Source organism: Aulostomus chinensis, chromosome 5 (genome assembly GCF_037954235.1).
Source record: "Aulostomus chinensis isolate RoL2024-O1b breed Wild chromosome 5, RoL_Achi_v1.0, whole genome shotgun sequence".
In the NCBI taxonomy this organism is placed as follows: Eukaryota; Metazoa; Chordata; class Actinopteri; order Syngnathiformes; family Aulostomidae; genus Aulostomus; species Aulostomus chinensis.
The window spans coordinates 30,216,910-30,240,137 of NC_141324.1; the positions used below are offsets into that span (position 1 = coordinate 30,216,910).

A 23,228-nucleotide genomic window follows, 5' to 3' on the forward strand; every position below is an offset into this window, starting at 1 on the left:
GCCAGGTATAACGGTACACCGCCACACTGGGATAGGAACACCCTCATACTCGGCTAAACTCCGCCGAACGGGCTCCAACTCACTCCCAACAAGTCTCCTGAGGACTTTACCGAGTGGGAAGCTCGCCGGTAACCCTCCCCGGCTGAACTACCGGCGGCTACCGGGGAGTTCGGACTTACCGCTGCTCCGCTTCGGGTTCGCCTGTTTTCTGCGCTTACACCTGGGGCCATCCGCCATGATCCTCTCGCTCTGAGTCTGAAACGCAGCCGCTCGCGAGTCACCTCCCTCCCTCCCTCCTCCTCCTCCTGTCTCTCCTCCTCCTCCTCCTCCTCACCCCCCACTCCTCACCCCTCCCTTGTCCGCTTTACGACATCACCTTCAAAAAAAACACCTGGTTTACGACGCTCTCACCGTCTTTACGGCATCACCTTCTCAAACACCTCAGCGATGACGCGGCCCCTCCTACTGGCCGCGCTGGGGGTGTGTGCAGTTGTCAAGCGGTGGTCCCGCTACTCTGCTCGGGCGGCCTGGGACCTCCACCGTCCGCACTGACGGTTGGGGGGAAACACAAGAATGTAAAGCGGCAAGGTGTTCCACAGGTGAGGGTGGGGGGTGGAAACACACGGGGCGGTTTGCTTTGTTTTGTTTTGTTTTTTTAAACTTTATTTACAGTACTTTTTTTCTTAAAGCTCATGCATTACAAAGTATTACTGCATTACTTTAAAGCTCCCATCATGTTTTTAAGTTCAAAAAGTGAGAGAAGACAATGCCAAAAAGTTTGATAAAGTTAAATTACAAGGTAATAAACCGCCGTGTCCTCACAAACATATTAGACGCATTTATTCAGTAAAAATTACAAGCAGATTTTGTTTTTTGTTTGTTTTTTACGTTGGAAATTTGTCCAGCTTTTTTTCTTTAACTGCATTTCTTTGGGGGGGGGGGGAGAGACAGACGTTTAGGCTGAGTATTCACTTCTCTTGATGCAAAGTAAAGGTAGTGGCTTGAAAATATTGTATAAAAAAAAAGCCCAAAAGTACCGAGGGAAGTATTAGAAGTACTGAAATTACGTGATAAGAAAACTACAAACTATTACTTTCACTGTGGTAGGAATCGACTTCATGTCATCATAAAATATACTATATATATATATATATATATATATATATATATATATATATATATATATACTGTGTTTTTTCGGCAGGAAGTGGCTCACTACGGTCTCGGTGGTAGCCGTGTTTGTTAGCATAAACATCTCTGTCAAAATGTCACACGCCACAGCCGTGTAAACTGTAAATAGATCCTGGTTTTGTCTTCGGCGTGGAATGAAGAGAAGTTCAATGACAGTTCGCAGTGGGTCAAGGCAGCGGCCTTCACAGCCCCGGCGAGCTATTCTTGTACCTGCCGACGATCAGGTTTCCAGCTCTGCGCGCACCAGGTGCCCCCAAACGCCCCACCAGCCTCTCCCTCTCCACAAGTTTCCTTCAAGTTTCTCGGCCGAGGGTGAAGAGGACGGCGCCTGGAGCAAAACTGCTGCTGCAACAGGCCGCGTTTCAGTTTGATGGTTTCCTGCTGCCGATTTGAAGAGGCTGAGGAGGTCTGCTGGCTGAACGCTCGTATGAGCTTAAAATTTCAGACTAAGATGGAGGTTTGACTCTTGTCAGTCCCTCTCAGACACGGATGTGGTACTTTTGAAACATGTTCTGCTGTAATTCACGTACCAAAAAGACGGCATGAGCAGCGGTGATCCAAAGGTGAGACCAGGGAGCTTCTGATCTCGAGGTCTTTTGATTTCAATCCTGGACTGAAGGGAGAAACTTTGGGTGGGAAACATAAAGTCATGACCAGTAAGGTCATCTTGAACATGAGCACTGAAGCGCTGCAGTGCCCAGCAGATACGTGGGCGTCGGCTGAGGACCAACCTTTTGACCTTTTCTTGTCGTGCCTGAGATATGAACGTATTCCACAAGAACCCCTGAAATGGTCTTTGTTTTTTCTTCCCTTTCACTACAAATCAACTGCCAACGTCCTAAAACGTAGCAGAGTGAGGCAAATTATTCAAATTTGGCACAAATGTCAAGACTACTGACAAGACTTTGGTAGTCAGAGGTGAAGTTCAGCATCTCAGCACCTTTTTTTTACTGTGACTTTGTTCTTCAGAGGAATCAAGAGCTTCAAACTAGTTACGTCTTTGATGTGATTTCTGGGCGGCCCGGTGGAGCAGTGGTCCTCACCGTGGCCCCCCAGCAAGAAGGTTGTGGGTGGAGCCCCGGCTGCAGCACGGGGTCTTTCTGGGTGAGTCTCCATGTTCTCCCTGTTCCTGCTGGGTTCTCTCTGGTACTCCAGCTTCCTCCACAGTCCAAAGACATCAAGAGGGGACCAGGTTAATCCAGACTCTAAATTGACCGTAGGCGTGGCTGGGAGAGCCAATGGTTGTCTGTCTCTATGTGTTGGCCCTGCCATGGACTGGTGATCCGTCCAGGCTGCTGGGACAGCAGAAAATTCAAATTTTATTGAATAAAAACCACAAATTCTCACATTCACAACTTGCTGTTCCATTCCAGTGTGCTGTTGAACCTTGGAGGTGTGCTACTGAGACTGAACTCACAATGCGAGGATGCTAATTGAACTGATATGGACGGAAGTGTCAGATATAATATGACTATAATGGTAAACGTTAGCTCGCTAATTTAAGAGCGCTGGTTTCATCTCAGAAAGACAGTCTGGGCGCCGTCAGGGCTGCAGCGTCCTCTCCTCCCTACGAAGTCCTGCCTCACCACATCACAACGTCTCCGCAGGTAACCGCCATCCTGCTGCCTGCAAACCAGGAGAGGAAATGGGCGCCGTTATTCAATGCTAATCTGGATCTAAAATGAATGGGGGGCTTTGAGGACCTTTTTTGTTGTCTGAAGCACATTCCTTTGTATCCTCCTCTGACGTTGTCAGCCAATCGACTCTTCAGTATTGTTCTTTGAAGAAGGGGTGCAGCCTCAGGCTAAACGCAGCTTTATTCCCTCCTCAGCAGCATCCTTTGTGGTGCGTCAGGTAGGGGTCCTACCTGAGGAGTGAGAGCCACACAGGGAACCTAACGCCTTAAACCTTTTAGTCAAACCATCAACTGACAAAGAACAGATCATTTTCTGCATTTGTGTACTTGGTAAATGATAAAGGTAAAGACCGGCTAGCTTTCCGGCGGGAAGTATGTCAGACTTCTAACGCTCTAAGAAGCACACCGTGTCTGATTCTGGAATTTCTCTTTACACAAATTCTAATTCCGTAGATTTAATGATGACGATTGAAGTAAAAGACACGAGATGGCACTTTAAAGGTGCAGTGTGAAGACTTCACCAGGAGCGCAACCATAGACGTGATCCTGCTCACGGACCAACATCTCTCAAACGGCTGTGGCGTAATGACAGCATAAATTTGCCAGACAGGAGCGACAGGCTGCTTTTATGGAATTGTTTCTGATTATGGCAAAATGAAAGCTACCGGCACAGACCCATCTGAACCGTTTTCTTTTTTCTATTTTAAATCTGGTCATCAAGCATTGTCGGAATGATATCGTCTCTCCTGGCGGTTGCAGTGGCCGTGTTGATTGACAAGCGTCGCGCTGGTTACAGCTAATCAGTGTTGCTAGTTTTTAACCCATGACTGCGATGACCCTCCCCTCTGTAGAGAGTTTGAGCTTCTGCCCTCAGGTAGAAGGTACCGAGTCCCACCCACAGGACTGCACGGTACCAACACTCCTTCAGCATGCTGGACTCGAATGATGTCACTTTCTGCTTCTTGGCACACTGGACTTTTGGACTGCTGCTCATGGTGACGTCTCCATGTAGCGTCACTCTGGTTTTATTTTGTTTCCTGAACCGGTGCTCATCTACCTGCGTTGCCATTGTTGTCTCTATGCCATTTATTGTCTGGTGTGTTGTGTCGTTGGTTGTGTGTTTCTTAGATACCTTGCTACAACTTAATTTCCTCCCGGGGGGGGGGGGGGGGGTGAATAAATGTGACTTTGACTTTTTGACTTTGAGTGACAAACTTTGTGATGCTGATTCTTGCTGTTTACCCCCCCCCCACTCTTAAAATACTCAAATCCTGCATCAAAACCCATCTTTTCAGAACTGCTTGAAATGTATCATCTCTGATTTTATACACTTGTTTGTGTTTGGTTTGACCGTGTTATAATGCCCTTTACTGTACTGTAGTAGCAGTGGTAGTAGTATGTATATTATCATGACTTATTCTAGTAACCATGACAATGAAAGTCACATTTACCTGAGTGATGCCTGTCTGTGTGATTCCATGAACACAGAGGACACCGGTCCACGAGGCGGCCCTTCGGTTCATCCCGGGTCACATTTGCGTGGTCGCTCTGCTGAAGGAATGTGGCCGCCTCCCACATGTGATCAAGTGCCATCGGGCTAGCCGACAGATAAGAGTCATGTTTGAATGGACAAAGTCTGTTAGCTACAGGCAGGCAAGCAAGGGTCAGTCGGCCTGTTTGCTCCCCAGGTGCACCGGGCAAGTCGTCGGTGTGATAACAGGAGAGCAGCTCGGCGCATTGAGGTTTCTGTTCAGCCGACCAGCGAGTGCTGCGAATTGTGACGGCATGAGCGGAGTTTTCCAGTGATGGTTCTCTGGACTGTGCGGAACCAAATGCTGATGAGAAAAATATCTTTGGAATCTACATCTAATATAAAAATATTTAGAACCTGCTTCATGATGGATGATGGATGATGGATGGATGATGGATGGATGATGGATGATGGATGGATGATGGATGATGGATGATGGATGGATGATGGATGGATGATGGATGATGGATGGATGATGAATGATGGATGGATGATGAATGATGGATGAATGGTGGATGGATGATGATGGATGATGAATGATGGATGGATGATGAATGATGGATGAATGATGGATGGATGATGGATGGATGATGATGAATGATGGATGAATGATGGATGGATGATGGATGGATGATGATGGATGATGATGGATGATGAATGATGGATGGATGATGGATGGATGATGAATGATGGATGGATGATGGATGGATGATGGATGGATGATGGATGGATGATGGATGATGATGGATGGATGGATGATGAATGATGGATGGATGATGGATGAATGATGGATGGATGATGGATGATGGATGGATGATGGATGATGGATGGATGATGGATGATGGATGATGGATGACTAAATCTGAGGGATTTCCCCAGTCTGGCCTTGCTGGTTTCATCATGCTGGACATGTAAACTCACAATTGCAGATGTAAAGACACAAACATTTATTTATTTATTTATTCATTTTCAGCCTTTTATATTTGTGCCTCTCAGTTTGTTGTTTTTCTTCCCCCTAGTGGCCAAAACCCAAGCAGTACAGCTTTAACTCCACCACACATCTCTAATACATACTGGCTCTAAGTGTCCACCCTCCGAATGAACTGAAGCTCTGAATGACACAGTAACCCCCCCCCACCCTTCACACACACACACACACACACACACACACACACACACACACACACACCATTCCCTCACCCCACCACTCTCTTACACAACATTCATTTCCTGTGCGGTGACCATCAACCCCTCCACATCTCTCTGGCGATCAATAAACCTATATCCAGTTCAGGTGATGTGTGCGGTGATAACCCGACTTGTTTGTTCACCTCAGCGGTGATAATGGTGAACCTTTCGTGGCCAGCGTATGAGTCACAACAAGCTGAATGCAGAAACAGGAGGAACTGATGTCAGTCTATATCGCTTTGTCTCCACTGGGACCAGAAAGAGAGGAAGCCTTTATACATATCTGTGTGTGTGTGTGTGTGTGTGTGTGTGTGTGTGTGTGTGTGTGTGTGCGCGCTCCTCCTGAGGCACTGCCTGCTGTTCATGCTCATACCTGAGGGCTGACCTCATTTGTTGCAGCACTGCGGCTCCAGACACATGGAAGTCACATGACCGATCCCTCCGAGGTCCATATGGAACAAAAGCCTGCTGCCACACACTCGTTTGACCTTATTCATAATTTATACATTTTCTTGAGTGTTTACTGTCCTAATTGCAATGTTGAATGTAAATAAGGCTGTGCAATAAAATCAGTACCATAATATGTTGCGATGTTGTTTTTCACGATGCTGCAACGATGCTCCAGCCGAGCGTCGTTACCGCGACAGTTGTGGCAGCTACACGTCAGAGTGCCACTGATGAGCAGTCTGGCGGGGGCCATTGCTGTAGTACATGACTTCTTGGCAGCAATGGAGTAATATACAGTGTTTCTGATAAAATGCTTCCAATATTATTACAAGTACTGTGTCTAGTGTTGTGTTGCCACCTGGGATTAACCATTTTTTCACGTTTTTGGGGCTTTTATTGCAATGGAACAGCTACTTCACTTACAGTACAAGAAAGCTCCTGGAAGCTGACCACTGCGCCGGTTTCAGTCCAGTCCAGAGTGAATATCTGCCTCTGAGAAGCTTTATAATCCAGCCCAACACCTCAGTTTCTCTTAGGAGTCTTCACCCAAGACCTCCATAATGGTACTGAACAGCTTTTGTGACTTTTAATCCATTTTTGGTGCAAAAAGTGGCCGCCATTACTGCTCACACGACGCTGTCGACCAATCAGAGCTGTTATAGGAGGCAGCCTGGAGTGTACAGACTCCCGGAAAGCAGGATTTGGTATGAATGCATGCGTTTTCACGAACATAAATATTTTATTGATCCCTTAAATATTATCACACCACTATTCATACAAAAAAACCCAACTAAAAACAAAACAACAAAAACATCCCTAGCACTTAAAAGGCAAAATACTCTCTTCTTGTGATGAAGTTTCCCTTCAAAACTGCACCTTCATTTCACTCCAGCAAAGTGCAGAACAGAGGATGATACATGTAAATCACACGGAGACTTTGGTATTCATTTGCCAAAACATCTCCATCCAGATTAAAGCCACATTAATTATGGATAACTGTTTTTCAGCAGCATCCAGACTGGGCCTTCCAGTCCTGCAGGGCTGAGTTCTGAGCTCTGCCACCGTTCCCACAGGGTGTCACCATTCATTAACATAATTTTAGATCCAGCATCGTTTCTCCAGTCTTATTTTGTCCTGCTCACCCAGTTTAAATGCAGCGTGTGATATATCCACAGATGCCCCCGCCAGAGCTTTAATTATAGCTTCCTGCACACCGTTATACCGTAGTCTCGCCACAGCGGCATGTGCTACCTCTGAGAGTACGCTCAGTGGACATATGTGTGGGAAGATGAAATATTCTTTGCATGTGGGCATGCAAATTATTGAATTAAACCACCTACCACAGCAAAGTGTGAGCACATTGATGAAATTTCTGTGCACATGAGTAGAAGTATATGAAACAGGCAGGTCTGCAAAGAGACTGCGCCTGTGACAACTTTACTGATGGTGCGCTGTGAACGATCCGCACAATTGCCTTCCTGTATTCGTGCGTTTGTGTTCCGTGTACATTTTCCTTTCTTATTTCAGGATTGTATTTTTCCTCAAATATCCCTCATCTCATCGTCTCATGTTGCAGTTCACCAGAGTCAGAGAGGAGGTGAAGTCGCGGCGGCGAGCCAGGCGACATTATTCAAGATGAGAGTCCAAATAACTGGAGGAAAAGAAAGGAGGGATGAAATTCCCTGAAGATATCATGTTCATGTGAGGCGACATAGACCTTTGACCACCAAAATGTTTTCAGTTCATCCTTAAGTCCCGGTGGACGTTTGCAGATACTCTCCAGAAATTCCCTTGAGGATTCCGGAGATACGGTATGAACAGAAACTGAGACAGACCTCTGGATTATGGCTTTTGTCGGTTGGTGGGAGGCACGAGACAGCAACTAGTCTGACTGAAACTGTTGCTTCCAAGGGAAGGAAAACAGGTACAAGCCAGACAGGAATGAGCGATAGACGAATAAATGAGTAAATGTGACTGTGGATCTCCATAAAAAGCTGCTCATAGCTGTCACAGGCACACAAATACATGTTGTATCAGATCTTCTGCATCATCTCCAGCCACTAGCTGTTTTTTTAGGTGTCTGTACTCACACACACACACACACACACACACACACACACACACACACACACACACACACACACACACACACACACGCATACTGTAATAGCTGAGACCCATCAATGCTGGTGCAGGTAACACCCACCCTCAGCTGCACCCTGCCATCATCCTCAGATCAGCACACACCATCCACCCTCCGCCTCTCACTGTTTTGACACTAATTGCACTTTGTCGAGATCAAACTGCCTCTCAGTATTTTCTCCCGTTGCCCAGAAATTCACTCTGACACTTGACAGTCACTGAAAGGGGCTTCATATCTCACACTTCAGACAGGTATTTCATGCAATGTGATAAAAGCCAAATTTAATATTCAAACCCTTTTCAACCTCCTCTCCCCCTTTTAACTTCAGAATCACACTTTAGACCGGCGGCGCTGGTTGAGATTCACACTGGAAATCTTTTGTCTGCACTGTTTGATGTCCTCAAATTGCTGTTGCTCGGTGCGCCTGGTTACTGATTGAGATCCCTACGGAAAAAAAAACAAAACAGTCAGGAAATATAGAATTGCGAAGAACCTGACAGAGATTTTGACAAGAAAATACTGTATTAAAGACAAAACAGACATCGGCGTCAGTCAGTCGCTGAAACGATCAGCCTGGTCCTTTCTCTTGAATCCTCTTTGGAAGTCTCATGTTGGGTTGTTGCATTTTATTGCAGGCGCCAGCGTCACTGATCAAGCATCTTCATTTCACACATTTCTGCTTCTCACACTTCATTCCATTTTTTAAGAGACTTGTTTTTTCCAGTAGCATCAGTGTCATGTGACCTTGGGGCTCAAAACCAGTGTTGGTAACAAAGTGGAAATGTAGGACGCACAGCTTTTGAATGTATTTGATAATCTCCTGTTTTTAATATCAATTTGAATTTCTTTTTTCATATTCAGCAAAACTGATTGTTTAGATCGATATTTTCATTAGATTTCTGGCTCTTATATATGTTTAATCTTTCAATGGCAGATGTTGAGACTACACATAAATATACATTTCTATATAGAAATATATATTTCTCTCTCTATATATATGTATATGTGTGTATATATATATATATTTATATATATATACACCTCATTTTATTGCATTTTCTCTGTGTCTTATGTTTAGATAAATATTGAAATGACATTTCTGCCTTTTATGCTCCATTTACAGAAAAAAAAACCCTTTTTTTTTAATTCCATGTCATGTGACTCAGAGAATCCAAATCAGAATAAATTTGCACTTTTCAAGGATTCAAGGATCCAAGGATTCAACACACTTAACAAAAACCTACACAGGTTTTGAGGTTTGCTTGAGGTTTGAAACCTTGAATTGATTTTGTGTCCGTCCTTGCTGCTCCTGCTGCGTCTCTTATTCCACGAGATCGACTGGTCTGATGAGTGACGAGAGTGAAACACCACCTGCTCACGCCTCGTGCGTCGGATGTTTTCACAAATGCTGACTGTACTCTTTTCACATGATAGCAGACATGGCGGACAGACTCTTTAGTTCCTGCCCTGAAATGGAATGATTCAGAATAAAAATCATGACCATGAAGCTTTGTGTTTAATCTGACTAAATACACATCGCTATCACCTTCCCATCCGCTCCACCTCGGTTTTGTCTTGTAAACAACACCCAGCAGCTCTGCGCCAGCTCCACCGGTGACCCACATGTAAACACCCTCACAACAACCACCACTTTCCCCTGATAATTGACCCACAACAAGGCCAGCCGCTCATCCCTGAGCCTGGAGGACGTCTCCTGCCTGATTGTCTCTGCCTACCTTGCCAGCAGCTCTGGCAACACCTTGAACAGGAAAAGTGCATAAAGAATTAAATTATGAATGGAGATCCAGCCGGGCAGAAGGAACTGATGTGATAATAGCATGACAGCATACTTAATGTGCAGATAATTGCACTTTGGGAGCTTTTAAGAGTCTCGCCTCACATCCGTATTTTCAATAAAAAAAAGTCGAATCACAGTTGTTGTCACCTTACGGCCGCTGAAAATGAGAAATTAAAGGCCTTTTTTGTTGTTGTTTCCCTACAGGAACAGAAAAGAAAAGAGAGTGAAGCCTATCAGCCATTTTAATGATGTCACTTGCAGATGGAAGCATGAGTACATGACAGCACTCTGACTTCAGCATGACGAGACGCGTGTTTTTGTCACTTTGTCTTTTCATTTGTTAGACCAGAAGTCTGGAGTTGAAACATCTGGCTTTCTCATTATTATGGTCGCAACAACAGAAAATGTGCATTCACATGTATGAGGAGATTTAAGGCGAGCTCATAGACAACTGATACACAGGCACAACTGCCTGGCAGCCTGACATCCCATAATACATGACAATAACCTGGTCACCTCTGTGCTGCAGCTGCATATGGGAGGCAAATACTGCAGGCCGGTTTGTGGGTTCAACTTGTCAATACACTGTTGTGTGTCCATGATGTCACAGAGAGTTCGATGTTTGAGTGGATGTTTGTGGTATATTTGAAGAATACGAGCTAGAAATAGACATCAACCCATTTAAACATCATAAATTGGTTGTCAGGTGTCACATGGTCAGCGACTGGCCTATGGAGGCATGTCGCACAACTTTTCAGTTTAGGTCCCACCCACAAGATTCACCTGAACCAAATACAAACTTTGGAGATCAGCAGCCAAAACTTTCTAACCTCCCATAAGCAACATTCTTTGACTCGCAAAGGAAACTCTTTAGTTTGCAAAGAAAACTTAAATCCAAAATTCATTGACTTGCTCCATTCCTCTACTACCGTTAGCTGCTGTTGCTCTCTGTTAGCATGTTAAAGAACCAAGCCTACAGGCTTAGGCAGGCAAACAAGGGGGCAACTTCCCCCTGGGCAAGGTGCCTGATGACAGCCTCTGTCTGTCTGGGAGTATTGCCGTTGCAGCACAGGGACGTGGGTCTTCCCCACACTGGGAACCACAGAGTTCATGGAGCAGGACACAGAACAGGGGCAGGAGGATGCGACAGTGTCCTTGCAATGCCGAACCAACACCTGCAGACCCGTAGGTTCCTGTGGGAGAGGGTCAGCCTCGCTGACGTCATGGTGACCTGCTCCGTGCTCGGCTTGTATTAGCAAGTGCTCGAGCCGTCGCTCCGCCAGCCCCGCATAAATGTCAACCGCTGGTTTATGACTTGTGTGAACCAGCCCCAGTTTTTGGCCGTCCTTGGAAACATCAACCTCTTTGATAGAATGACTAACACATCAGCTGAGGTGCAGCCAAAGTCAGACCCTGAGCCGAAGAGAGAGAGAAGGACGAGCAAACCGAGCCACTGGGGGATAATCATGAGATCAAGAAGCCGGATTCCTCACCTCTGAAGACAGAGTCCGGACCAAAGACAGTGGACGAGGACACGGGCAGCCGAGCCCAAAGAAACAGAGGATAAGGACCAGGAAAGGACAGAAGCCTGATGCAGAGGTCACGGTGTCCCCACCCAAGATGGAGAGGAACAAGGAGGGGGGGAAGGAGGCAGCCGAGCCTCAGACCGATGAAATGGATGAGTGTGAGGCTCTTTTGGCTGCCGAGCCTAAAATCAAGAACCTCTTTGCTCAGCTGTCAAAGAGCAACTTTGTGCTGGAGGTTTCTTACTCAGGAGCGTTCCAGCGTCTGGATAAACTCTGAAGAAACGCCTTTGCCAGTGTCATCTTGTTTGGCACCAATAACAACAGCAGCATCTCTAGCCTCTGGATCCTCCGAGGTCAGGACCTGGCTCTCAGGCTCAGTGAGGACCGGCAGATGGACTACAGGTCCTACAACTGGCGTAAGCTGGACCCAACAGTGAGGAGTGCAATACCCTGGTGAGGGAGTTCTTACCCTGGGGAGGAGACGTCAGGCCTGTAGGTGAAGCCTCCAACCAGGGCAAGACCTTCAAGTGAGAAGTTCTGTGAGTTCTGTTTTTAGAGAATCACTGATGACTTAACTTATAAATCTCCATATAATTTTTTTTTAAATATTTGAAATGTTATGGATATCAACCAGATTCATCGTAACACTTCATGTTCATTTCATCAGACATTTGCCAACAACTCAAAGACAAAAACACAGTGACTGATTCTTTCTGAGGTGCTGCACAGGAAATGTCAATCACATAAACTTCATCTCGTTTAATTTCAAATAAACTGCTTTGAAACTCTTCGCAGCAGGTGGTCACATTTTTGGCAGCTCCAGAGTCGACCCAGCAGACCCTTAAATGTGGAGCTGGTCCATATTCTGACATTTAGGGTAAGAGAGGCCAGATACAAACTATGTTTCACTGAAACACTGGAACTGCTCATCCCTGATTTTTTTCTTGTAATCATGAGGGGTCAATCAACTCAATTTTATATGGCGCCAGATGTCACGCGACAGATGGAGCAGGTCTGGAAGCCCATGCTTCAGATCAGCGCAGCTTCCAGAGACCCAACATGAGTGAGCACTTCTGCAGCAGTGGTCCTGATAAGCTGTCTTTCAGCAGGCAGACATGTGGAGCGTTTTATTCATTCATCTTAATCTAATTAGAATACATTTACATGGCAAACAGACGTTTCTTTCCAGCAACATTACGACAGCTGCTGACAACAGCGGCCACTGTGGCCACAGCTGGTAACTACAGGGAGCTGGTGCGTAATGTTCTGTTGGTATCAGAGTGGTGAGAGTCCTCAACTGTGCTAAAATGTATCATATCAGAGGGCTGGAGAAGGACTGATGAAGTTGTATGGCTTGGAGGACTTGACCTGACCTGTGTCCTGTGAGGAGTTGTGGGAAATGTAATTTAAAAAAAAAAGAAATTTTACATTTTCTGGGCAGGACCCCCAGTTTCCCTGTCAGATTTATGTCCCAGCATCTTTCCAAATCAAACCCTTGAATGTAGAGATAGAAGGGAACAGATGTTAAGCCTTAACTCTCTTTAAAGTGAGGCTTTCATGTCCGACGTGAGAGTCCTGCTTGATCTGTCTCTGCCTGTCCACTCACCTCTGGTCAACTTTGACCCTCCGTGCTGTGGCGCTCACAGACAGCGAACCTTGTCTGTTTCCAGTCTCTCCTCCACCAGTGCAGAACTTCAACATCTGTTCCATGTGATGTCAAACATGTACAATTTTCCTTTCCAGGCAGGTTACGTCTTTTGTGATTATGAATCCCTCATGGAGAGGGAACGTGTGGAAAAGTTATGTTCTGACCGCTCCAGCGACTGCACAGTAGAAGATGTTCTACTGGCATAACCAAGGGGAGTGTTTATCAACTGCCAGGTAGATGCAGAGAAATCTGGTTGGATTCAGTTTCATCGGGTCAAAAGGACTCCATACAGAAAGCGGTTTCCCCTCAGCTGATCGTCCAGATGATCAGAGGGAACGCCAGGACGTTCTTAAGGATTACACAATCTGAGTAGAACAGCCGAGCAGAGAACCGGTGTGATCCGTCCATGTACCTGTCAGCCTGAAATGATGGCTGACTTCCTGTGGGTTGTGGAGACTATAATCGTCTCCAGCTGGACAGAGGAAAGTCTTCACCGCACGCGCGCGCACGTGTGTGTGTGTGTGTGTGTGTGTGTCTGTGTGTCTGTGTTCTAACAGCAGGAAACTTTACACCTACGTTAGCTCAGAGGATGACTTAAACACATGTGAGTGTCTGCATTCACCTGGCGTGGAGATTATTTGTTGGGCAGGTTGAGACTTCATGAACATTCTCACTTGATTGTCTGACAGTCGTGCAGCAGTTTCTCACTGCTGGGAACTCAGCAGCTGCAGCACAAACATCCTGCCAACATCGCTGTACTGAAAGTCATGTAAAAGTATACTTTACTTGTCCTCGAGGGACGAAAGGGAAAATGTTAAATTTGCAAAAAAGTTAAAGTGATACTTCACACAAAAGGTGTCTCACAAATTGATGTCTTGACCTCACAAATTTCTCACTATGTCACTTCTTTGTGACACCGGAATGTCCAAAGAACTATGGACAGTCCAGGCTTTTGTCCAGCTGTCCAACTAAAACAAAGACGCTTTGATTTCAGCACTGACATGAAGAAGCGGAGTTCCAGGTTGTTCAAAAGAATCTGCTCGCTATTTGCACGAGGAAGCCGGAAGAAGAAGTGGATCAAAGCAGATGATGCACTTGAGTCTGTAAACTGACGCTTCTGGACAGTTTTGCGGTTGTTAGCGTCAGTCTCCATTAGCACCCAGCTACATATACGTTGCTGGGACTGACTGCATTCTGGAGACACCAAGAAGTGACACAGGAGGGGAAAACCACCAGCACTTGAAAGGGAACACTTTTTTGGATGGAGTATCGCTCACAAGTCTTTGCTTTTTCAGTTGAGAAGGCTGAGCTCTGGGCTCCTCACCCTGTCGGTGCTTCACTTCACCACACGCCACCAGGTTCTCGTCAGTCTTGGTGTTTTTTGTGAGCTGACACGCTCGAGAATGACAGTCCACAGAGAGCAATGAATTGTTTTTCCCGTCACCATTGGAGGAAGTTGATTGCACTCTGTCTCCAGGGGAACGCGAGACCATAAAAGGTGGATCCAAATTATTAATCCTTTTCTTTTGAACTTGACTTTTATTCTAAAATGGTGCCTTGACTTTTTCTCCCCCTGAACGATCTGGAGTTCATTTAACTTCACTGCAGTGAAATGAAACATTGTCAGTTCCTCTTCTTCTTCCTAAAACATGTCTTTTTTTTTATACCTCCTGTCATCAAAAATTCTTTTTACTTAGTCGAGAACTTTCTCTTGTAATCCTGTCATGTATTTTTCATTTGGCAGACATCAGCTCAGTCCTGTCCTATCGGAAATCACAGCTCAGTTGCTTTGATCTGTCAAACTGCCGTGTGTGTCTCAGAGGGAAGAGACAAGCCTCAAACATGCGAGTTTCCTCAGAGGATAAACAACCATGCAATGAATTCTTTACATTATTAAAACCATCTGTATAAAACATCAAATAGCAGCTGGGAATAATTCCTAACATTCATTTTAAAGTCATATGTAGTTTGGGGTTTTATGAACCAACAAGGCGTCTTCAGTTGATTCTTGAATGTTCTCACGTGTGATCATCGGACTTTCCAAGTCTTTCCAAGTCTTCCCAAAGACAGAGAATTAAACACCAGACTGAAGTCATCACGGACCCTGCACGCTTTCATCCTTCTGCAGGTAAACGCTCGAGTCAAACCGCGGCGCATACTTTAGATAGCTGGCTGCTGGAATGCATGCATGTGTGTGTGTGTGTGTGTGTGTGTGTGCGTGCTTTCCATTCTGAGGTGTGTTTTCAAGGTCTCCAGGCTGCACGGAGGTCGCTACCTCAGGCCTGCTCCACATTAAAGCCACATGTCTCTGTTTTTCTTCCCTGCAGGCGTGTCGTACCTGGAGCCCTCACACCGACACCTCATGACTCCGCTCTGGTGGTTGTCATGAGGTCACTCGGTGTGAAGGATTAATTGGTTCACAGAGGATTTAGAAACATTTACAGGCATGTGAAGTCCGTCTTAACACGTATGATGACTCGGAGGAGGGCGAGGGCGGCAGCAGGGGGGGAGAACGTGCATTTATTGGGGAACTGAGTTCACGGGGTTCTGAGCTTTCACGCCAGCTCAAACGTACCGGATGACCTGCGGAAACAAGAGTTTAGTTGTGACAGGCAGGTGATTCCAACCATCAGTCGTTCCAGTTTAAATTTCAACCATTAAAATCAAAGGGAGGGTCTATGTTTTAGGTTCACGTCTTCGCTCTGCGCTCTGGCAGGCGTCCTAAGTGGTAAAAAAAAAAAGAAAAAAGAAGCCAAAACGCAGGACGAGACGCCATCCCAGGTCCGTTAGCGAGTGGCTGCTGCACCCGAGCCACCAGGGCTCCTGCTGAAGGTGGCTGAGTCACCGTTCAGGTCCGGCGAGTCACAACAAGTCATGCAGTTCTGATGACCGGACACAGGGCCACAATCCTGTCAACGAGCTCACCTCCAGACTCCCAGCGAAGCTAAATGATGAGCACCGCAGATGATGATGAATGAATGGATGAAGATGTATTTATTGGATATTAGTTGTATTAAGGTGACGCATTGTGTATTCTTTGTTCAATAAAGTCTCACTGAGCACCGATGATGGTTCCATGTTTCCCCTCCATCGCTCCATCATGAGAAATACTGGACATGTGGCTCTGTCTTTCCATTTTTCATGTGAACCTGATATGATGTGTTCTCGCTCTCTCGCTCCGAGTGGGACAGGAAGGGGTTGGGTTACATGTTTCCTGCTATGTGGATTCTCCAGGCTGTTGGCTGATGGCTTGATGTGAAACGTTCCCAGTTTCCTGCAGCTCCCAGGTGAGTTTGTGGCTGCAAACCTGTGTTTTTACTGGGAAATCAGAAATCTCCTCCTTGCTTCCTGTCAAACGGAAGATCCTCTGGGTTCATTACAAACTCTCCCACCTCCTGTCTCACCTTCTTCCTTCTCGTGCAGCTCCTCTTTCATTTTCGCTTCGGTTGATCTGCTTCACCCTCATGAGCAGCCACTGATCTGAAAGCTGGGCACTTGAGGGAGGTAACAAAGAGGCTTAAGGAGAGTTTAGTCCTCTTCACATTTTGCATACTTTAATGCTGCAAAGGGAACTTTTGGGTAGAATTTACATTTTGCTCAATGTTGGAAAAGGTGCCATGTGATCAGCCATCAAAAGGAACGATTAAGATTCACTTTAGTTTCATCTCACTGCACAATTATGTTCAACATGTTCCCATAGTGTCTGTTTTTTAAATGCCGACAGTTGCCTTTAGGGATGTCACATGAACTGGTGCTTCACTATCAAGTCAGCACCGAGAATTCGGTGTGTGTGTGTGTGTGTGTGTGTGTGTGTGTGTGTGTGCGTGCGTGTACACATGTGTGTGTGTGTGTGTGTGCGTGCGTGTACACGTGTGTGTGTGTGTGTGTGTGTGTGTAGCATTTCTGAAGTTCAAGTGCAGCAGAAAAGGAAATAAAACAACTACAGGTCAGGATGACTTCTCTGCTAATTTAGTTTTAATTTTGTCGACGGAAACCAGACAATTATCAAGAAACTGACATTTGCCACGTTGACTAAAATGTGACCCAAACAAACCTGAAGAGACACAAGTCGCTACCAAGAAATCCAGGTCAAAGTTCATCAACTCAATCCAGACTGAAATCGTCTAGATTTCCTGGAGTGATACTGAAACAGTTTGTTTGATGAAGACAAAGACGAAACAGACCAAACATGGAGTCATCAAGGAAGGAGCGTCCGTGTCATCAGCTGAGCTTGATGGGCCGCAGCCTGTCACTGCGCTAGACCCCGTTTTTGATTGAGAGACCTCTAGTGGCAGGAATGACATTCTGTGCATTTACACAGTTATTAAACACTCCTTTACATGCATCAAAACATGCGACGAACTAAGAAGAGGAGAAGGATGGACAAGTGAGTAAACGACCCAAAGACATTTGACACTGAAACTAAACTGAACAACCCTATCAGATGTACACAGGTGAGGAAACGCTGCGATTCCCCAGGTAACAAGCAGCTCTGGTCCAGGTTCAGGTGAGGCGGGCCTCGGGTCTTCTCAGCTTAGTGACGGGCTGTGTTCTGCTTTTTGAAATGAATTTGTCTTCGGCGCACGTGCGCGCACACCCACACCCACACCCACACCCACACACACACACACCCACACACACACACCAGGCCTGACCTCCAGTGTACGTTTGATGTTTACACCCATAAGAGTTTGCTCCTTTGTGTGCATGACGTGAAAATAAAATGTGTGCATATTGAGTTTGTGTAAAAAAATGGAAATTATTATCAGCCTGGAAGGCAGAAAAACACTCGTAAAACATCCCAGTAAACGCTTGTATGGATTTTAGCCTGGAGCTGCAATATGTCTGAGAGTTTTACTGCTAAAATATCCTTCATATCTTTTCATCCTCAGCTCAAACAGTCATCTGTCTTTCCCTCCATCCCTTCTCCTTCTGCCACTGCAAGGTGTTGTCCAGGTCGATGCAGCTGAGCGGAGCCTTCTTTCTTTGCGACGTGCTGGTGTGGCCTCCCGGCACCACGTCTCCAGGCTCTCTCCTCCAAACAGACACAGACCCGTAGCACCGCGGTGCTACCATACACTGACAGCACATGAGTGTGTCCAAGAGTTTTCTACATTTCAAGACTACAAATAAAAAGAAACATAACAACTTAGGCCTGATTGTAAAGTTTGATATCATTTTTCTTAATTTGAAAAGAGTCTGTTAAGCAAGTAAATGCAGTTTACTTGCATGAGATAGTTGTCTATTGTAAGATAGGTTATATTTAGATCAAGTTTTCAGACACACAAATGTTCAAAATTAGAAGAGTGAATCGCCCGTTTGTCATACAAGAGAACAGTCGAGTTACTTTTTAAACTGTGCTGTGAAATGACAGCTCTTGATTTCTCAATGCTGTGGCTTTTATATCAAATATGATACATGAAAAGAGGCTTTTTTACATGAAAATCATAACCAGGGATTTGACCAGATGCATTTTCATACTCGGACTGACAATCTAATGAGGCGAATTTAGCGAATTGAAGTGATACTTCATCCCTTCCCTTTTCCAAAATACAAAATAATAGTTCTTTTGTGCTCTCTCTCTCTCCCCCCCTCTCTCTATATATATATTATGATTATTATTTTTATTTTATTTTTATTTTGGCTTTCTGCATTAAGAGCCAGCCACTAAAATCCAGCTTGAAGCTAACAGACCCTGAGTGCTAACAACAACGACAGGTACAGAACAAACTTGCAAAACTCCTCAGGTTGAGTTTCTTCTTTGATCACTTTAAAGTATTTGTGGGCGAATGAGTGCAGAACTGGTAAAAGAAGACTTGGACAACAGCGGACGATGTGCACAAGAGGTTTTCAACCGATGTTTCTGGACAGTTTTGACATGAATAGCGTTCAATAACCATTAGCTTCAATCTATAAATATACCAGGCCGACTTTTTCTGACCTCTGAGGTCACAAAGACACGACACTGGAGGGTAAAAACACTCATTTCTGAGTACTTGAATAGCAAAATCTAAGTTTTGGGTGAAGTATTGCTTCGCTTTGAACGCTAAACTCAGAGGGGGGCAAACAACAAAAAACTAACAAACTGGAGCAACAGAGGAGTCGACCCGCGTCTGAATACCTCAGTCAGGCTAAATTTAGCCAGGAGCTACATGGCTATCGCCCCCCCCCCCCCCCCCACCGTCCCCTCAAGCCTTATCTTAATTATTTCCAGACCTCTCAGTCTAAAAGCAAACGCACACAATTACACGGTGCTGACTAACACACTAGTATTGTGTTTGCTGCACTAATTTAATCAGAGTAACATGGATCACGTCTGTCACCACACGGGCCTTGTTGTATGTTATGTATGTACATGTATGTATGTTTTGTATGCTTCCATGTTTCCATGTCATCCAGGGGTGTTGAATCATTTTTGTAAATGCACAGGATGTAATTTCTGCCACAAGAGGTCTCTCAATCACAATAATCACAAAAATCTGGTGGAACACACAGGAGGATGCTGACCAAGGTAAATACACACACACACACACACACACACACACACACACACACACACCGGAGAGCTGGTACCTGCAGCACTGCTCCAGTAAAGATGACGAATGAGATGGAAACACTTGTGTGTGTGTGAGAGCAGTGATTCGAACAATGCCATCGTCCAGGCTCTCCTGGGGTGTCAGGTGCACCCCTGCAGCCCCCTCCCACGTGTCCAAAGCTGAGGATTTCTCATCATTCTCTCCTCATATTTCCAGAACACCTGGGTTGATTTCTGAAGCCTTGAAAATTGATGCGAATCGCGCTCGTCTCTGTTCATGACTGCGTTGACTTCAAACAAGAATATTAGATTAAATCCTCATCGTCTCAGTGGGCAAAGAGGGAAGCAGGAAAGAACATGCATGACTAAAATATGTTGAATAGCTCCCTGGGAGCTGCTGTTGGTGGAGGAAAGTACAGGTTTATCTCAAACCACACCAACAGAAAACCCCTGAATCCATGCATCAATAATTCTGCTCATTCAGCCAACGAGTCTCCGGCTCTGAAAACACTGTAAATATCGAACGCAGTCCAAACCAGCGCGGAGGGATCGTCTCCATCGGGGTGACGAGCAGATATTGTAATGCATGTCATTAAATATCTGCTATACAACAGCATGGAGTCGCTCTGACACCAGTGCACTTTTACTTTATGGAAAGTATTGAACACATCACCAGTGTTCTCAGTCATTAATTCTATTTCTGAAGGTGCGACTGACATGAAATGTTCAGAAGATGCAACCCACACATTCAATACATCACAACTTAAGTTATGTGTAAGAAAATGGAACGACAGGGGAAAAGTGTTGAACGCAGGAAAAGACGGAGGTGCACCGAGGCCCCGAGAGCCCAGACAGCACAGGAACCATCTCGTGACGGGTGAAAGCAAAGAGCTCAACCTTCACAACCTGACTGTCGCAAAACGCACGGCTGTCATTGGTCACCAAAGGAGTTCTGAGCTCTGAATGTTGCGGTGTTCAGGGTGAGCGAGCGTCAGACGTCAGGTTAGTCCTTGCAAGGCGAACTACACTTTTTGGGGTCAAGTACTGCTTTAATGTAGCGGCTGAAATGGCAGCACTTCACTCTCCGAGGACATTCGATTTGTGGCTGTCAGCGTCACGAAGGAGGCCAACAATGACACAAATGTCAGAGCCTTCCGGTTTGCTGCTGAGCCTTCGTCGTTCACGCGCAACTTGGTTCGTGGTGATTGGTGCAAACACCAGTGATGATGTCACACAGACACGCCCAGCTTCTCTCACTCTCTCATTTCCGCCGCCGGCTGTGTCCACGAGCCCCGCGCACCCAGAGGACAGAAGCGCCAGCAATCAGATCCGTGCTGGTTTCCACTGAGTGAATCGTACCGATGCCAGCTAGCAGGCCATCACGCCACCTCCGTGGGTTCTTGGGCCGATGGCAGTCCGCACCGTGTCAGTAGCTCTGCCGGTTGGTGACGGCTGACGGGAGCCGTGGTTCTCCGGTCCCATCTGGTGCAGATTGCTGCGGCTGAATTTCCTACAATGTGCGTGGAACACTTGTACGTCTTTGCTCACCACAGGTCAACCTGCTTTTATCAGAGAGGAAAACGGTTCACCTGCAGGAGAGGACGTCGGTCCAGGTTATCAGTCCGACCGGCGCCTGGAGATTCGAAGTCCTTCAGAAACAAGAAGTCCTCATGATAAAAACGAATGATGGTAGAACCGTTTTAAACGTGTTTCCGCCCTGAATCACGTTGTCTTTGGATGAGCTCGACTTCAGTCAAAACTGTGAGACGGCTTTTAACTTCCCTCACATCAAAAGATGAGTCGATGTTGTTTGTATTTTCTTTTTTATTGCAGGCAAACTGGTGGGGTTTCATTTCGGAGCGGTGTCCTTTCATCATTTGTCCAGTAGAGAGCGCTGTGCCTCAGTGTGCACATCCATCCCTCCATGTTCTCCCCCTCTCCTCCTGTTGAGGGTGGTGGGGGTGGAGCCTATCCCAGCAGCCTTCCCCCTGGACAGGTCACCAGTCCATGGCAGGGCCAACACATAGAGACAGACAACCATTGGCTCTCCCAGCCACGCCTACGGTCAATTTAGAGTCTGGATTAACCTGGTCCCTCTTGATGTCTTTGGACTGTGGAGGAAGCTGGAGTACCAGAGAGAACCCAGCAGGAACAGGGAGAACATGGAGACTCACACAGAAAGACCCCGTGCTGCAGCCGGGGCTCCGCCCACAACCTTCTTGCTGGGGGGCCACCGTGAGGACCACTGCTCCACCCACAACCTTCTTGCTGGGGGCCACAGGGAGGACCACTGCTCCACCGGGCCGCGACATGTAAAATGTTTAGTATTTTATACGCAAGCGTTTGAAACATTTTCAAGGGTTCATTTCAAAACAAAGGTTCATGCATGTCACTCAGTCTCTCTCGTGTGTGTGTGTGTATTTAGCTTAATTCAAAATTATACTTCAAGAATATCATTGAAATTAACATACATTTTTACTCCCTAATATCACCATCGTCCCCAAAAGTTCCAAATGACTCAACAGGATACTTCAACTTCAACTGAAGACAAAAATATCCGTCAGGACTTTTGTGTCCTGAGAAAAGAAGAGGACATCGCAAACATTTCCACCAGCGTCAACACTCTGAGGGAGAAAACACAAGCTGACGATGACGGATCGGCAGCAGTCGCAGCTACACGATGTGACCCCACTGAGGTGGAGCGTCTGCCCTCAGACACCCCAAGACCTGAGCGCAGGTATCAGGACCCTGATGCAGGTGCAGCCATCAGCTGCTGAGAGAGAGAGAGAGAGAGAGAGAGCAGTGAGACTCGGGAGCGACGGAGAGGAGACGCATCAAGGCTGCAACAATAAGGCGGTATCTCTGGTCCCCGAGCGAGTGGGCCGATCAGGCTGAGATACGTCACTGCAATCATCTTTTGTTCCCCGCTTCTCATTTCCGTTTTTAGCAGAACGCTGCCCCGCCGAGGATGTCACCAGGTGATCGCAGCTGCTGTCTCTGAAGGAAAGATTAGAACGATGTGAAGCCATAAACTCACCAGTGTGCAATGACATGAAGAGATGAGCCTTTTTATATAAAGTGAGGTCTTTGATGTTTGCATAAAGTGACATATTTGAGTTTGTGGTGCATCACACAGGCAGGGACCAGCAGGTTTCTGCAGAGACCTACGGTCCTGACATTCAGGGTTGCTCATCTGCATATCCTGTCTCAGAAAGACAGGACCGTGACAGCAGGTGAGGAGGAAAGGTGCTCAAGTACAGGTGTATGAACGCGTCTGACCCGGGAATAAAGTGGCCTAACAACGTCATCTGTTGGTGTAGTAAACTGGTAAATAACTCTCAGTCCGCGCTGGGGGACGACAACGGCTGCTTTTGGAGCTCGTGGTCTCCCCCCCCCCCCCCCCCCGGTCGGGTAGGTGGCGGCAATGCGCCAACACAATGGTTGGGCGGCCGTTGAATTAAAGAAGGAAGGTGGCGGCGAGTGATGTTCCATACCACCAATTTCACTTCCGATCCGATACTGAAAATATAATCTAAAAAAATATATGAAAATAGTCTCAAGTGCAAGAAGAAAAGAAAATATGTA

At 46.1% G+C, this 23,228-nt stretch overlaps 1 protein-coding gene across 1 annotated transcript in view; it reads right to left on the reverse strand.

The window, feature by feature from the left end:
* The window catches only part of zeb1a (zinc finger E-box binding homeobox 1a), a 60,451-nt gene extending 60,139 nt beyond the window's left edge, over positions 1 to 312 (reverse strand). Inside the window, exon 1 of the mRNA XM_086204537.1 lies at positions 180 to 312. Within this exon, the coding sequence (XP_086060663.1) occupies positions 180 to 237 (58 nt within the window). The 5' untranslated portion in view covers positions 238 to 312. The remainder of the gene's footprint in view (positions 1 to 179) is intronic.
* Between the last annotated feature and the right edge of the window lie 22,916 nt (positions 313 to 23,228).